General features: G+C 46.5%; 1 protein-coding gene across 2 annotated transcripts in view; it reads left to right on the top strand.

The window, feature by feature from the left end:
* atp2a3 (ATPase sarcoplasmic/endoplasmic reticulum Ca2+ transporting 3) overlaps positions 1 to 17231 on the top strand; it is a 310265-nt gene that overhangs the window by 193162 nt on the left and 99872 nt on the right. For both annotated transcript variants that reach the window (XM_038813618.1, XM_038813617.1), the window contains exon 9: positions 15679 to 15767. In XM_038813618.1, the coding sequence (XP_038669546.1) occupies positions 15679 to 15767 (89 nt within the window). The remainder of the gene's footprint in view (positions 1 to 15678; positions 15768 to 17231) is intronic.

The raw sequence follows: 17231 nt of genomic DNA, 5'->3' as shown, positions 1-17231 counted from the left end.
TCATGGCAGCTATGACCCACCTGTATGACAACTGAACCACCATATGTAGCTCCTTTATGTTTCTAACATGAGAAAATACAGCCCTTTGAACCCGCTCTGCCGTTCAATAAGATCACGGTTGATCCAATCCTTAAGATTCACAAACCTCTTGAGAGAAGAATTTCCTCCTCATCTCCATCGTAAATGATTGCGAAACTTTGTCCCACCCCTGTTCATGATTCCTACGAGACGAGAAACAGCATCCATCATTCACAACCCTTCTGATATTGAAGCAGTTTGTGTTCATATGCAGCAAAACCTGCACAACATTCAGGTTTGGGCTGACAAATAACATTCACACTACACACGTACCCGGCAATGACCATCTCCAACCAGGGATAATCTAATCACAGCCCTTTGACATTCAAAGGCATTACCATCACTGAATCACCCACTATCAACATTGACCAGAAACTGATCTGGATAAGCCATATAAATACTGTGGCCACGAGGGCAGGTCAGAGGCTGGGAATCGTGCAGTGAATAACTCATCTTCTGATTCCCCAAAGCCTGTTCACAAGTTGCAAGTTAGTGGTTTGATGGGATATTTATTCTCCACTTGCCTGGATGACTGCAGCTGCCACAACACTCAAGAAGCTTGACAACATCCAAGCCAAATCAGCCCGCCTGATTGGCACCCCATTTGTCAATCTAAACATTCCCTCCCCCTATCACTGTTGCACAGTTATAGCAGTATATACGACATACAAGACGCACCGTGACAACTCACCAAGGCTCCTGCAACAGCACCTTCCAAAACTGTGACCTCTTCTGTCTAGAATGACAAGAGCAGCTGATGCATGGAAATACCATTACCTGGGGATTCCCCTCCAAGCCACACAGCATCCGGACTTGGAAATATATTGTTGTTCCTTCACTGTCACTGGGTCAAAATCCTGGCAATCCTTTCCTAACAGCACCATGGATGTATCTACACCACCGGGACAAGAAGACAATTCACTACCACCTACTCCAGAAGAGTTGGGGACAGGCAATAAATGCTGGTTTACTCAGCAGTACCTGCATCCAATGAAAGACTGAGCCAACCCTTCATACCTTAAGTTTCAATAAAGGCACCATTCATTTTTCAAACTTCAATGAATGTATGTCTAGGCTCTATTTTAATTTTTTTCCCATGGGATGTGGGCATTGCTGTCTGGGCCAGCATATATTGCTCACCCCTGAGGGCATTTAAGAGTCACATGTAGGCCAGACCAGATAAAAACGGCAGATTTCCTTCTCGTAAGGACTTTAGTGAATCAGATAGTTCTTTAGGACAATCAATGATAGTTTCATGGTCATCATTAGTGTTTTAATTCCAGATTTTTATTGAATTCAAATTTCATCATCTGCCATGGTTGGATTTGAACCCGGATCCCCAAAGTATTATCCTGGAAAACTACACAGTGCCCTAGGTGTGGTCTCACCGATGCCCTGTATAGGTGTAGGAAGACTTCCCTACCTTCCTAATTACTTTCTGTACCTGATTGCTAACAGTTTACGTTTTGTGTACAAATCCTCCTGTACCACAGAATTCTGCAGTCCCTCTCCATTTGAACAGTATTTTGCTTTTCTATTCTCTCTACCAAATTGGATAACGTATCAGTTTGCAGACTCTTGACGGGAATTTCATGAACTCCTACCCTGCCGGTTTTGAGCTGGAAGGGAATGAATTGAGTGGGAGAATGTGGGGTGGCGACTCCCCCATCTTCCCGCCTTTGCGCAATTAAGTCCGGGATTGGAAGATTTGTGGATGGATGGTAATTAAGTGCCTCATCCTGCTGCCACTAGTATCCAAACAGCGGCAGTGGGCAGGTGAGTCACCACGTGGTGAGCCCAAAAAGAACACCTGACATGGGAGTACAGGGGCTACCCCTTGTGCGAAGGTGCATTATCGTGGGACCAGACAATGGGGTTGGAGTGGGGGTCCTTTGGGAGCTGCTCTTCTGCCCTTCCTTCTGACCCGTTCTGCCGCTAGCCTGTGACCCCCCCCTCATATTCCCGTGACCACATCCCCCCCCCCCCCCCCCCCCCCCACTGTATTCTCCCCACACAGTGGTTAGCACTATTGATTCACAGCATCAGGTTCCCAGGTTTGATTCCTGCTTGGGTCACTGTCTGTGCGGAGTCTGCACGTTCTCCCTGTGTTTGCGCGGGTTTCCTCTGGGTGCTCATGTTTCCTCTCTCAAGTCCCGAAAGACGTGCTTGTAAGGGAGTTGGATATTCTGAATTCTCCCTCTGGTGTACCCGAACAGGCGCTGGAGTGTGCCGACCGGGGGATTTTCACAGTAACCTCATTGCAGTGTTAATGTCAGTCTACTTGTAACACTAATAAAGATTGTTATTATTATAACTTAATTTTCCCCCCTATCCCTGTAGCGTGAAAATATTTGGATACAATGCACTTGGTTATAGTTGCATTCCCAGCACCGCAATGCCATTGTGTATAGTAACATTTTTGGTTATCTGGTCCAGAATATCCTGCTTTCTGTCTCCCTCCTTGAATAGATCTGTGGTTATCCTATCTGCTGGGACTTTTCCAGAATCTGGAGATTATTGAAAGAAGTTAAGAGCAGCTCTTCCACCGGGTGGAGATTGCTGCTGCTTTCAGGTGCCTCAGTTACATCCCAAAATCACTTCCAGCATCACATCAGTAGCGTGAGCAGCAAGCTCTTTTGTTAGGTGGTGGAAGTCCCAGAAATACATCCAGGGTGATTTGTGCTAAATGATATTTTTCTATCGGAAGGAGGGACTGACTGGACTGGAGAATGGAATATCTTCCTCCATTTTAACCTAAACCTGGAACATTGCTCTACTCGCTACACTGGGCCTTAAACTGGCTCAGAGAGAGCTCTGAATGCATAAGAGTGAAACAAATAATTTTCAATTGCTTGAATGGTTTGGACAAGTCAAAAAATCCCAGATATATCTTGAATACATTTTGTGCCAGTGGGATTGGCAATTTGGGGAAATCGTTTTGGGTTAGATACTTCGGTTTTAAGCTACATCCAGTATTGCTCTATTATTGTCTTTTAATATTAATTTTTATGGGATATGGGCATCGGTGGCTAGGCCAGCATTTATTGCCCATCCCTAGCTGCCTTAAGAAGGTGGGGATGAACTGCCCTCTTGAATTGTTGCATGTAAGGGAGGGAGTTCCAGAATTTTGACCCAGCGACAGTGAAGGAGATAAATTTCCAAGTCAGGGTGGTGAGTGACTTGGAGGGGAACCTCCAGATGGTGGTGTTACGAGGCATCTGCTGCCCTTGTCCTTCTAGATGGTGATGGTCGTGGGTTTGGAAAGTGCTGCTTAAGGAACGTTTGCGAGTTCCTGCAGTGCCTCTTGTAGATGGTACACATGGTTGCCACTGTTTGTCGATGGCGGAGGGTTTTCCAGGGTAATTAATTTAACATAAGTCTGATGACAGAATATTTGTGACAATGGTCCAACAAACTTAAGCTATGATTGGTACTTTGAAGTGATTCTTGTAGTAAACTGCAATCCCTCTGGAATTTTTCATACCCACTCCAAAGCCTGTTCCCACAGTGCACACTGCAATGTATGAATCCAGTGATGTTATTGTGCAAAGAGACCTTCGACCTGTGCAGCTTGTACCCAAGTAGCAGACTGCACGACCAGACAGGTCTCTGTGAATTCTCCAACAAACTCTAATCCATTGCAGTTACTGCTTTTCAGGGCTTGCAACAAAAAAATCCCTTCCTTCACTTAACAGAGACTTTTTTTTTAAAGGAGAGCCTAACTCCAAGCTGAATGTCAGTAAAAGTTAATTGATTCTGAAAATGAAATATTGATCAGATGCCTCTTGTGTAATGTGACAAGCTGACTATGAGGCAGGCTGTCTAGAGCAATGATGAATGGAGTGGAATAAAAGGCTCCTTCAATTTACCTTTGTCCACTTCTTTCAGAGTCAGCAGTCTCCTAGAGTATATCAGGTCAACTTTTCCCAATTGGTGCATTAACAACAGAAGGTCTTTCGGGACCAATAGGTTTAAAATAATTTGGGCAATCAATTTTGTTCAATCCCAGTCAATAGTAATTACGAGGCAGAGGTTTTCAACTGTTTTTTGTGCAGGTGCCAAGATGACATGGTGAATGACAATGTAGAATCACCAATTGCACTACAATCAGATACAAGCCTTCACCATCATCACTGAACAGTGAAAGGAAACAAGCCCAAAACAGTGATGCACCAGTGTGGAGTTAGCTCACATAATGTTATGTTGCATGACACCATCCCGTTGCCAACTAGAAGGGCAAGGACAATAAATGCATTGGGAACACCAACACTTCCAATTTTCCCTCCAGGTCAAATACTATCCTGACTATACCGCCATTCCTGCTTCATTGCTGTATTAAAACCCCAAATTCTCTGTTTCTAAACAGCATTGTGAGTATACCTTCACGATAATGAAATGAAAATCACTTATTGTAACAAGTAGTCTTCAAATGAAGTTACTGTGAAAAGAACCCAGTCGCCATATTCCAGCGCCTGTTCAGGAAGGCTGGTACGGGAATTGAACCCAAGCTGCTGGCCTGCCTTGGTCTGCTTTAAAAGCCAGCTCTTTAGCCCTGTGCTAAACCAACACTAGATGGCATCAATGTAAGAAGGCAGCTCACCACCATCTTCTCATGGGCAACTAGGGATGGGCAATAAGTGCTTTCTTGCCAACAGTGCCCAGAGTTCGAGAAAATTTCAAAGTAGAAAATAAATTGAAAATTTTAAAAATTTCAAAGTAACCCAACAGCTGGTATCCCGGGTTCTATTTAGATTGTCAAAACAAAGTAGAGAACCTCAGCCATTTTTGTTTTCTATACCTTTTTTATGTTAAAGCGGGCATGGGCTGAAGTTTCCTTCATTATCCTGTTCGAAATTTGGGCAGAATTGCAGCAGAAATAGTGAGAAAAGAGGTGGTGAGGAGAATGACTACTTCCTGTTCACAAGCTTTGATTCACTTCCCATGCCTTTGTGGGAACTGCTTTTGACTATTCCTCCTTGCTCCATTGCATCCAATGGTGAAGTAACGGGACCGGGTGGGGGGGTATTGGTGACCAGCCTAAAGCCCAATTCCCTCCTGCTTTGCACCTCTGATTGCAAACTCTGGCCACATTCTTAGAGGGCGTCATTACATGACCTCCCAAGTTAAATGGGATATACAGTACCAGAAACAGGCTAATCTGGTTCACAACTTGGTGTAATCGTGCCCTGAGACGCCTTTGTTCCTCAATCCATCTAGATTTGCACCTTTCCAAGGAATAAGGAACCTCCCTATTCTTCCTACCAACATGTATCACCTCTCATTCATCTGTGTTAAATTTCATTGCCAAATAGCTGCCCATTTACTCAACCTCTGTGACCTCTGCTATCAGGCTGGTTAGTTATGTCCAGCAGGGTTCCACACCAGGCAGTGATAAATATTTGGGACACTCGACGTCTCAACTCCTCTCTTAATTCTGATAGGAATTGGAATGGTCAGTATTTTCTACTGTTATGTGAACAGAAAGGTCGCCATGATTAACAACTGAGAACATCTTCAGAATGACAAACACTCCACTGATATTTTCCCATTGTAGATGTTATGGGGTGAAATGGAACTCTCTCATAGATTAAAATGATGGATCCTGATTTACTTTGCAGTAATTACTACCGCCCAATTGTTTACTTTTACAATGGTAATATAACAGGCAGTAGTAATTCATTGCGGCAATCCATTTGCTGTGTAAGTTTAAAATGAATTCAATCGATAGTCAATTAATCAAGTGTAAATAAATAACACTCACTTGAACTGGCCTGATGGATCACTGGGGGATTGTGTAATGCTGGTAGTTCTGGATATTAGACGCGAGGTAAACTCTATACTGCTCCTCATGTAATCAGTTGAAACGGAAGGGCACTCTGAGGCTCGCTCAACCAGCTCTTTAGGCAAGGGGAGGTGGTGTTCTGGAGTTTCCTGGCTGCAATCTCTCCCTTCCTGTTCCCAGTCACTCATTCTCTTCCCCCTGCGTGCTGTCTCACCCAATGATCCAGTTGTGGACCAGCTGATGTGCAGCCACAAAGAACACCAGCATTCCATTTGAACAGCAGAAACACCAGCCTTCCCAAACACTTGCCCCACCCCACCCCACCGGGTGATTCAGGACCCAAAGCTATGGTATTACTGATTTTCTTTGCGCAAAGTTTCTCCCAAGTTGTGCTTCTGAATCCTCTTGGTCCATTTGAACCAGCAATGAGAAGCCTACACTGCTGGGCCGTATTGGCAGGGTTGTGAACCAAACCAAATGGTGGCATCCGAACGCCCAGGAAGGAATCAGGCCCTTCATTAGTCACTCACTCCATCAGGTTGTATAACCTTCTTCTCCACCCTCCCCGTCACTTGCACAGCAGAACGGAACTAAATGCAGGGAAACCTTGGGCTATTCTTCCTCAGCTCCCTCAGGCAATCGAGAAACATAAATTACCTGTGAATCATCAAGTGCTTAATTTCTCCCTCCCTTAAATTTTCCCAGTTACTTTCAGATGATTAGACTACATGTACAGGACTGTAGGATAGTGTTTAGCACAGTTGTTTCACAATGCCAGGGTCACAGGTTCGATTTCCGCTTGGGTCACTGTGTGAAGCCTGCACATTCTCCCCATGTCTCCGGGTGCTCCAATTTCATAGAACATAGAACAGTACAGCACAGAACAGGCCCTTCGGCCCTCAATGTTGTGCCGAGCCATGATCACCCTACTCAAACCCACGTATCCACCCTATACCCGTAACCCAACAACCCCCCCTTAACCTTACTTTTATTAGGACACTACGGTCAATTTAGCATGGCCAATCCACCTAACCCGCACATCTTTGGACTGTGGGAGGAAACCGGAGCACCCGGAGGAAACCCACGCACACAGGGGGAGGACGTGCAGACTTCACACAGACAGTGACCCAGCCGGGAATCGAACCTGGGACCCTGGAGCTGTGAAGCATTTATGCTAACCATCATGCTACCCTGCTGCCCCTCCCACAAGTCCCGAAAGACGTGCTGGTAGGTGAATTGGACATTCTGAATTCTCCCTCAGTGTACCCAAACAGGCGCAAGAATGTGGCTACTAGGAGCTTTTCACAGTAACTTCATTGCAGTGTTCATGTAAGCCTACTTGTGACAATAATAAAGATTTTAAAATACCATCTCTAACCATTGAGAAATCCTTAAATATCACTGACTGCCACCTTCACATGACCTCAGATACCCTCCTTGGGGCAATTGCTGCATTGAATTTGCTGAGCATGGACTGTGCTGAGCATGGAAACCTGGCGTAGTTGTGCTGCTATTGTGGGGAATTATTTTTTGAGTATTTAGGGCCAAAGGTGTACCAACTTGATTAGTCTGTTGGCTAGTTTTATTCTCTGTTATTGATTAAACAGAGGCAAATGAATTACTTGGCTGTACAATTAATTAAACCTACATTTGAATGGTGCGACAGATAGCATAGTAACGGAAAGGGGCTGTTTTCCACAGGCAAGGTTAATGTATTAATTCAATAAAGGAACTGATTCACTTTTTTAAATTACTGCTGAATGTGGGCAGTATTTGCAAATAAGGGGGTGTTATGAACAGCGTAAGAACACTGAATAGAATTTCACAAATGGACAACAGTTGCCGGCTTGTTGAACCTGGGTTGATATCATCCTGCACTGACCCTCACACTTTCTCCCAGCTTCTTTCTCTTTCTTTCTCTTTTTCTCTCTCTCGTTCTTTCTATCTGTCTCTCTTCTTCACTCCTCATTCTCTCAAGCCTGCTTCCACTTTCATCTCTTCCCCCTATTTTTCTTTCTTATTTTCATTCTCTATCTTTCTGCTTGCTGAACGGGTCCTCGAAGAGATGAATGTGATAGCTTTGACAATATTAGTTCATAGAATTTACAGTGCAGAAGGAGGGCATTCGGCCCATCGAGTCCGCACCGGCTCCTGGGAAGAGCACCCTACCTCCACCCTATCCCCATAACCCAACCCAACACTAAGGGCAATTTTGGACACTAAGGGCAATTTAGCGTGGCCAATCCACCTAACCTGCACATCTTTGGACTGTGGGAGGAAACCGGAGCACCCGGAGGAAACCCACGCACACACGGGGAGGATGTGCAGACTCCGCACAGACAGTGACCCAAGCCGGAATCGAACCTGGGACCCTGGAGCTGTGAAGCGATTGTGCTATGCACAATGCTACCATGCTGCCCTAGAAGAACTAACAAGTTCTTGTTAGCAGAATCAGTGCTGAATGCTTATTGGTTCCAATTGACATTTACCCAATGTGGCTTACTCTATCCTTGACCTGTGAACCTCTGGTGCTGCATGTTAAACTATTCCTCAGCACAGAAATTTCTCACTGACCCTAAATTTCACTTAGTGGATCAGGAGAAGAAATCAGTTGGGTGGGTGTTGGTTACAGTTCAGTATGTTGCAAATCTTCAGAGTCCTCAGGTTAACCGCAAGTCTTTAACAGACAGAACTATTTACTCATGTACAATGAAGAGTACAGGTGAGGAGCTATCTCCATGCTTAGGTCTTCACCCATCTCTGCTCAACACAATACTCGGGTCCATGTGATGTTCCTTATGCCGAAGTGTAGGCGGTACTGTACTCTGTACAGTACTGTACTGTACAGTGCTGGACCCTTATACTATAGAGTCATGCATTAGGATGGATAATTGGAGTGTGAAGTAGGTTCTGGCTTTTCAGTCGCAGCCCTATTGTAGAAACTGTGGATAACGCCAAAGTTCATTTCCTGTTACAAAATGTGATGGTATGAACCATGAGGGCCCCATCGTGTGCACCTCACACTGCCTCTCCATTTCATGGTGTGATCTGATGTCACTAGACAATAGTTACAATCGCCTGAATGTTTGAAACTTTCTTTAGGTTTTTGACAGACGGGAAACTAAATATCACTGCAAAGGTTTCTTACCTCCGACCACCACAACCGTTCCTGCCAACGGAATATGCTGGTTGTAATCAAAGGGCTCTTAAATGGAGTTGAAACTTTGGAGACTGGCGACTAACACATCTCCAAAGTCCACAACGAGGAGTAATGTTATTTTAAAACATGTGTAATACGAACTCCATGAGATGAATGTGTAGTTAGCGGGCAGCTGACCTGCTCAGATAGCTCTCCGCAATAGGCAACTCCAAATCATATAATAAACAAATACATAAAATGCGAGACAACCTCAACAGGTCTGACAGCATCTGTGAAGGGAGAACGGAGCTAAAGTTTCGAGCTTGGTTGATGCTTTGCCAGCTTTGACAAAGAGTCATCTGGACTCTAAATGTTAGTTCCGTTCTCTATCCACAGATGCGGTCAGACTTGCTGGGATTGTCCAGCATTTTCTTTTTTGTTTCAGGTTCCAGCATCTGCAGTAATTTGCTTTTATCACATAATAAAGTTTCCTTTTGGAGATGGTGGTTCTCCAGCAGCAATAGCCCAATGGCTGCCGACGTGCACTACTGGCCCTTAATCCAGTAATGTCGGAAAAGGTAATGGGGACATTAAATCTTACTTTACTGTTGCTTCAAACGACTTCCTGCGACTGGCCATCTTTCACTGGGCTCACTGTATCTGGTCCTTTGGACCATCATAAGAGTGGTTGGAGCACATTCATTCAGCCAAGTGCGCAACCATTCCATCGCAATCCTGACTTGGAAAACTTACAGCACAGAAAGATGCCATTCAGCCCATCTTGTCTGCACCAGCCAAAAAGAAAATAAACTAGTTACTAATTTTAATCCCACATTCCAGCACCTAGTCCGTAGCTTTCCAGGTCACAACACTTCAAGGGCAGATCCAGGAACCGTTTAAGTTGAGCATTTCAGCTTCAACCATTTTGTTTCCCCTTAGACTTGTGCTTCCTTGATATCAAGGGCAGTCACTCTCACCTCATCTCTTAAGTTCAGCTCTTTTGTCCATTTTTGATGCAGTTATGCAATGAGGTCAGGAGGGTCAGTGAGAAGGTTACTAGTAAGTAGGTGCCACTTGATGGCACCTTCCATCACTTTGCTGATCTTTGAGTGTAGATTGATGGGACAGTAATTAACTAGATTGGATTTGTCCTGCTTTTTGTGCACCTGGACAATTTTCCAGAATTGATGCCAGTGTTGTGTTGGGACACCTTGGCTAGAGTCGAGGTTAGTTCTGAAGCAGAAGACTTGTCAGCCTTGACTCGGTGATAGAACTTGTTCTTTTAAGTCCAACGGTTGTAGGTTCAAATCCAACTCCAGAGGCTTGAGCACATACCCAGGTTGACAATTTGTGCCGTACTGAGGGGAGTGCTGCACTGTTGGAGATTTTGGCTTTTGGATGAGATGATAAAATGAGGTCTCGTCCTTTGGAGGTAAACGATTCTTTGATACTATTGGAAAATGACTGGGGAGGTTCTGTCCACTCTTCATCCCTCAACCAACATGACTTAGAAAAACGGATTACCTAGTCATTTATCTCATTGCTGTTTGTGGGACTTTGCTGTGCAAAAATTCGGAAGAAGTGTCTTTACCTAAAGAGTAATAACAATGTGGAACTTGCTCACAGAGTGCTGGAAGCAAACAGCTGGTAGCATTTAAGGGCAAGCTAGACATGCAGCTTAGGAAGAAGGGAGTAGATGGGCTACAATGGTCTAGTTTAGATGAAAAAATAATGGAATGAGGCTGGAGTGGAGCACAAAAATCAGTATGGGAATGGGCTGAATGTCTAGATTCTGTGTGTAAATATATATATATATATATAAATGACCGGGAGGACAGAGAATATAAACATAAGGTGCATCAGTAAGTATAGTCAGGGACATCGAGTATAAAAACGGGCAAGTCATGCTACAGTTGTATCGAACCTTGGTTAGGCCGCACTTGGAATATTGCGCACAATTCTGGTCGTCACACTACCAGAAGGATGTAGAGGCTTTGGAGAGGGTGCAAAGGAGGTTTACCAGTATGTTGCCTGGTCTAGAGGCTGAATAGACTGTGACTGTTTCCATTAGAAAGACGGGTGTTGAGGTCTACAAGATTATGAGGGACATGGATAGAGTGGATGGGCAGGCACTCTTTCCCAGGGTGGAGGGGGTCAGCCACCAGGCGGCATAGGTTTAAGGTCCGTGGGGCAAAGTTTAGAGGAGATGTTCAAGGCAGGTTTTTTACGCAGAGAGTGGTGAGTGCCTGGATTGCATTGGCAGGGAGGTTGTGGCCGTCCTCTCCTCCCTGCCTTTGCACATCTTAAATGCAATAATTTCCCCCGATCACCGCCTTCAGGACCTCCCAGAATGTGGAGAGTGGGACCCTCTCCATTCCAGTTGTTGCTTACATACACTTCTATGGCCTGTGATACCTGATAGCAAAATGCTTTCTCGACCGCTTGGGTGAGCATTGAGCCCAGCCCGTCTCCAACCTCACATCCACATAGTGCAGAGCGTGGTCGAAGATGACAATTACGGATTATTTGGCTTCCACTACCCTTGGAAGCACCGATTTCCCCACTGCAAAGAAGCCAATTCCTTGAGTAGACCCTGTGGACCTGGGAAAAGGAGAACCCTTCCTCCCCTGGATGCGTGAACCTCCAAGGGTCCACTGCCCCCATCTGCTCAATGAAGGTGTTCAGCTCTTTTGCCAGATTCGTTAGTTTCCCTGATTTGGGCTGGATCTGTCTGTCCGTGGCTTTTGGATGCAGTTAAAGTTCCGCCCCACAACAAGTAAGTGCATGTCTATGTCGGGAACTTCTGACGTGGTTTTCTTTATGAAATTCGTATTGTCCCAATTGGGAGAATACACGTTTACCAGGACCACCAGTGCCCATTCCAGGGCACTACTAACCATGACAACTGTCCCCCTGGGTCAGTAACCATCTTTGTCGCTGTGAATGCTGTCCTCTTGTTCAGTAGTATGGCCTAGTCCTCGTCCCGTAGCATGAATGGTACGTCTAACCCACCCAGCTCTTCCTTACCCGTGGTAGGTCCTTCTCCCTCTGGTGTGTCTCCTGGAGGAGGATATCATCGGCCCTCAGACTTTTCAGGTGGGCCAAGACTCTGGATCCTTTCACTGGGCAATTAAGTCCCCTGAAATGCATCCTGATGGGGGGGTCTCTGCACTCTGCACACACTTCCCCCTCCCACCCCCACTTCTGCCAGACACTTCCCCTCTATCGGTAGCTGTGCTGTGACCCCCCTTCACCCATAATTCCCTGCACTGGCTTACCCGCTAGTGTGGTGTGCCCCCCCCTTCTCCTCCGGAGCGGTCCCTGTCTCTCTGTTTCCCCACTCCCGTTGTGTCCTTCCCCACTCCCACTCTCCGCCTTCACCTGTTCCTGCATCTCCGTTCTCACCTCCTTCGTGGTACTCAAAGCTAGGTCGAAAGGGAGGCAGTTCTGTCCTGCGCAAATGTCGTTTTCTTTACAACGAGTTTGCCTTCACTGTTGGCCCTGCTGCTTACTTCCCAGCCCGTGTCTGCGCACAAACGCATCCGCATCAGCTGGTGCAATGAAGTAGAATTCCTTTCTCTGGCAGTGAACCCACAGTTTGCTGGGTACATCGAACTATACTTTGTACAGAGCTGCATTGGTTGTGTTAAATTCAGCGCCATGCTTGCCCAGGTCTGTCCCAATGTCCTGGTAGACTCTGACTGAATGGCCTTCCCACTGGCAGGACTGAGTGTGCCTTGCCTAATTTGGGATCTTCTCCCGATCTTGGTATGGGTGCATCTTCGCTATTTCAGCCTGTGGCTGCTCCCCAGCTTTAGGTTTTGGCCAGAGTGACCAAAGAGCTCTGTCTGTCTCCGGGGGTTTGAGGAAGATCTCCCTTCCGACCAGGTTACCCAGCATCTGGGCTACATGTTCTGTGGGGTGCCTGCCCTCGATGTCCTCCGGCAGGCCCACGATAGAGGTTCTGGCGGCGCAGCCGATTCTCCTGGTCCTCCCCCTTCCCCTTCAGTGCCCCTTGCCTCGCCACCAACCTCACCACTTCTGTTTCCAGTTCTCTCTGGTAGGTAGCCACCTTTTTCCAGGCCCCTGAATGTTGCCTCTTGTGCCTCCAGTCGTCTCTCTGTTTTGTCCAACACCGCCTTGAAGGAGGAAGGGCGTCTGCGACCCCCACCTTCACTGTTGTCACCATTTCCAATTTGATGGCATCTCTCTGTTTCTGAAGCTCCTGAGTCAGGAGGTCCATCCACTCGCTTATCGGAGGATAGTCCGGCGTGGGGCCTCGCGACCCAGCCCCCCCCCCCCCCCCCCGGGTATGTCTGGCTCTGACTCCCTCCTGTGTGTTCGCCATCATCCCGTTCCTCCACTCATGGCTATTACTGGCTCTGCCGTCCTTTCGGTTCCTGGAGTTATTGCCGGGCATTTCTCAGTAGTTGCGGCTTTGTGAGAGGGTGGGAGGAGTGGAATTCAACAGGTTTGGTGGGCTATTTTCATTCAGAATGTGCCGTTTTTCTGAATTCCTGGAGGAGAGCCACCTTCCCTGCTCAGTACATCCTCCTCACCGCAAGTCGTCTGATTGTGTTTTTTTAACGGAATGTTTTTTCCTTGAGCATTTTTAATTGTTTGCTTGGATGTTTCCCACTGTTTATTTACCTACAGACAGTGTAGTCCACTTTTCCAATCAACCTTGGCCAGCTCTCCCCTCATACCAATGTAATAGGCTTTATTTCAGCTTCGTATGGTTGTACATTCCGTGGAATTTAGAAGAATGAGAGGTGATCTTGATTTAACAGTCAAGATTCTGAAGCGGGTTTGACAGGGTCAAGGCTGAAAGATTCTTTCCCCCTTGTTGGGGAGTCCAGAACAAGACGGAACAGTCTCAGTGTAAAGAGTCACTCGTGTAGGACCGAGGTGAGAAATTTATTCGCTCAAAGGGTTTTGAATCTTTGGAATTCTCTACCCTGGTAAATTGTGGATGCTCCATCAGGGATATGGGGAGCAGGAAGAAAAATGGAGCAAGGTGAACAATGATGGTATTGATTGGTGGAGCAGGCTCAATGGGCCATGTGGTCCTATTAGGTGTTGACGTTTTTTTTGTTGCCTTATGTAATATTGGCTGCTGCATTTCCTACACACAGCAGTTCAGTTTGGAACTTGAGGAGTACTCCACTCTATAGACAGTGTTATCTATTGTAGGAATTAATCAGTGAAATCCATTTGGAAATGAAAGTAAGTTCCCACACCAATGAAGCCAAATTCTCTGCAATCAAAGTGCAAATCCAAGCAGTAAATCAGATTGAGCAGTTCCATGCTCAGCTGACGGGCAGTTTATTTCTCCCTGGTTTTCATGCCGAGGAATGAAGCTCTTTCTCACATATTGGAAAACATTGCCTTTATTCTTTGTGTACAAGGTGTTCCAGAGCCACAATGAAGAGAGAATACGGGTGTCTGTAATCGCCACATCAAGGGAGCTAATTTCACCGTTGATATCTGTGTCGTTCGGTTTCAGAGTCCTATGTTGCTAATTGTACAGATGTTAGCTGAAAGGAGTAATCCACAAAACACATACCTGCTGTCTTTTTACCACCGCAAACACTCGTTAGGAAAAGATTTTGGTTTCCACTTTTGAACGCTAGCTTTTAGAACATAGAACAGTACAGCACAGAACAGGCGTTTCGGCCCTTGATGTTGTGCCGAGCAATGATGACCCTACTCAAACCCACGTATCCACCCTATACCCGTAACCCAACAACACCCCCCCCTCCATTAACCTTACTTTTTAGGACACTACGGGCAATTTAGCATGGCCAATCCACCTAACCCGCACATCTTTGGACTGTGGGAGGAAACCGGAGCACCCGGAGGAAACCCACGCATACACTGGGAGGACGTGCAGACTCCGCACAGACAGTGACCCAGCCGGGAATCGAACCTGGGACCCTGGAGCTGTGAAGCATTTATGCTAACCACCATGCTACCGTGCTGCCCCTAATCTCCCGAAGAAACAGCCAAAACTCCCAGCCTGTGGTTGCTCCCCATTCCTCATCGGCAACAGTTTGCGTGCACTGTTGGCTTTTAAGTAGAAGACTCTTTAAGCCAGTATTTACGGCCATCTTGTTCTTGACGGGGTTGCTGGAAATGCTGAGTGGTGTTGTTGTTCCTGGATCTGGTAGTATTGGGGTTCCCCCTGTAGAGAGTTCCTGCTTTCGGGCATGCTGCAGAGGCGCTGAGTGAAAAAAAGCACAAACACTTCTTGGGATACAAATATCACAGGTGGGGTTGGCCTGTGGTTGGGGGGGGGGGGGGGGGGGGGGGGGGAGAATGGGTCGGGGAGACAGCAGAGCCGAACTTGGGGGAATTTCTTTTACTTGGGGGAATCATTTTTACATTCATTATCATTGGGAATCGGGAATAATTGGTGAAGTGCCTGTGGGAGGACCAAGGACATGGGCTGAATGGCCTTTTCCAGTTCCATTCCTCCTCGTGCATTTCACAGGGAACCTTGGAGAATGATGCAACAAAGTAGGAGGTTGAGGAGGGGAAAAACTATGCGACACAGAAAGAATGCCTTCTAAAATATCGTATAGTGATAATGCAGATTCCTTAAACGATTCATTTTCTGATAAAGGGGAGGAACTCACTGTGTATGTTTTAACCTGAATGTAATCTCTTCCTCCCGCAGATGTTCATTGTTGATTCTGTGGTGGGGGATAACTGTAAGCTGCATGAGTTCAACATCACTGGGTCCACCTACGCTCCAGAGGGGGAAGTGTGAGTACTCCACAAAAAAAAACTATGCCTGCACTGCTCTTAACATTAAACACTCTAAACTCAATATGGAAGAGGGTGCCAGAGATGGCTGGTGGCAATTAACAAGTAATACACCAGCTTTACTAAATGCACCATGTTGATGATGCCAGTGGGTAGATATTAGATTATTGGGACTGCTCCTCACCTTATGATCGTGTGACCTGCTAGGTAAATGTGAAGTAAAATATCATACAATTTAGACCTCTGGGTGAGGGGGAAATGGGCAGAATATGTGGTGTCGGTGAGGAGAGGGTGGGAGCGATATGGTCTTTCAGTGTGGGGGATATATTTTTAAATACTTTCATGGGACTTGGGCATCGCTGACTCGGCCAGCGTTTATTACCCATCCCTAATTGCCCTTGAGGGGGTATTTAAGCATCAACCACATTGCTGTGGGTCTGGAGTCACGTAGGCCAGACCAGGTAAGGACAGCAGTTTTCCTTCCCTATGGACATTAGTGAACCAGATGGGTTTTTACAACAATTGACAATGGTTTTGTGGTCGTGATTTAGACTTTTAATTCCAGATTTTTATTGAACTTGCACATCTGCCATGGTGGGATTTGAACCTGGGTCCTCAGAGCATTACCCTGGATTACAAGTCCAGTGACAATATCACTATGCCATACCTCCCTTGGAATGGAGACTGTGGGTGGAGGGTGGTTCAATGATGGCTGTATTTTGATGGCAATACCTTAATGAAGTCCACGCTAATCTACTGCCTTACAGTGGTATAGTGATTTGCAGCAGTACTGGGCTGTGTTGAACAGGGCCCATCCCGGCAAAAAAAACAGGATTCCTACTCCAGCTGCTTGCCCCACAGGAATTGAATGCTCAATGGGCATTAATTGGTTTAAGGCCGGACCTCTGACCCCAACTGGGCAGGTAGTCGGGCAACAGTCCCGAACAGTGAGGAGCCAGAGCTGAAGTGAAAGGTGGTATTTCTGAGGCGTCACTTAGATGCCCTGGTCAGCGGGGGCAAGGGGAGCTGGTATAGACAGACTACTTAAGTGTTGGTGGGGAGGGGGCGGGGTGCTGACCTGGGGTGACCCTTGAGGAGGAAGATTCCCCCCTTTCCCGTAACCAGCCCGCACATTGAGAACTGCCTTGCAGGTCACTTGGCATGGACTCCTGCTGCCGGTTTGGGTCGCTGTCTGTGAGGAGTCTGCACATCCTCCCCGCGTGTGCGTGGGTTTCCTCCGGGTGCTCCGGTTTCCTCCCACAGTCCAAAGATGTGCAGGTTAGGTGGATTGGCCATGATAAATTGCCCTTAGTGTCCAAAATTGCCCTGAGTGTTGGGTGGGGTTACTGGGTTATGGGGATAGGGTGGAGGTGTTGACCTTGGGTAGGATGCTCTTTCCAAGAGCCGTTGCAGACTCGATGGGCCGAATGTCCTCCTTCTGCGCTGTAAATTCTATGATTCTAT

The sequence above is a fragment of the Scyliorhinus canicula genome, chromosome 12 (assembly GCF_902713615.1).
Source record: "Scyliorhinus canicula chromosome 12, sScyCan1.1, whole genome shotgun sequence".
NCBI classification, from domain to species: Eukaryota; Metazoa; Chordata; class Chondrichthyes; order Carcharhiniformes; family Scyliorhinidae; genus Scyliorhinus; species Scyliorhinus canicula.
This window is presented reverse-complemented; position numbering and strand designations above follow the sequence as displayed.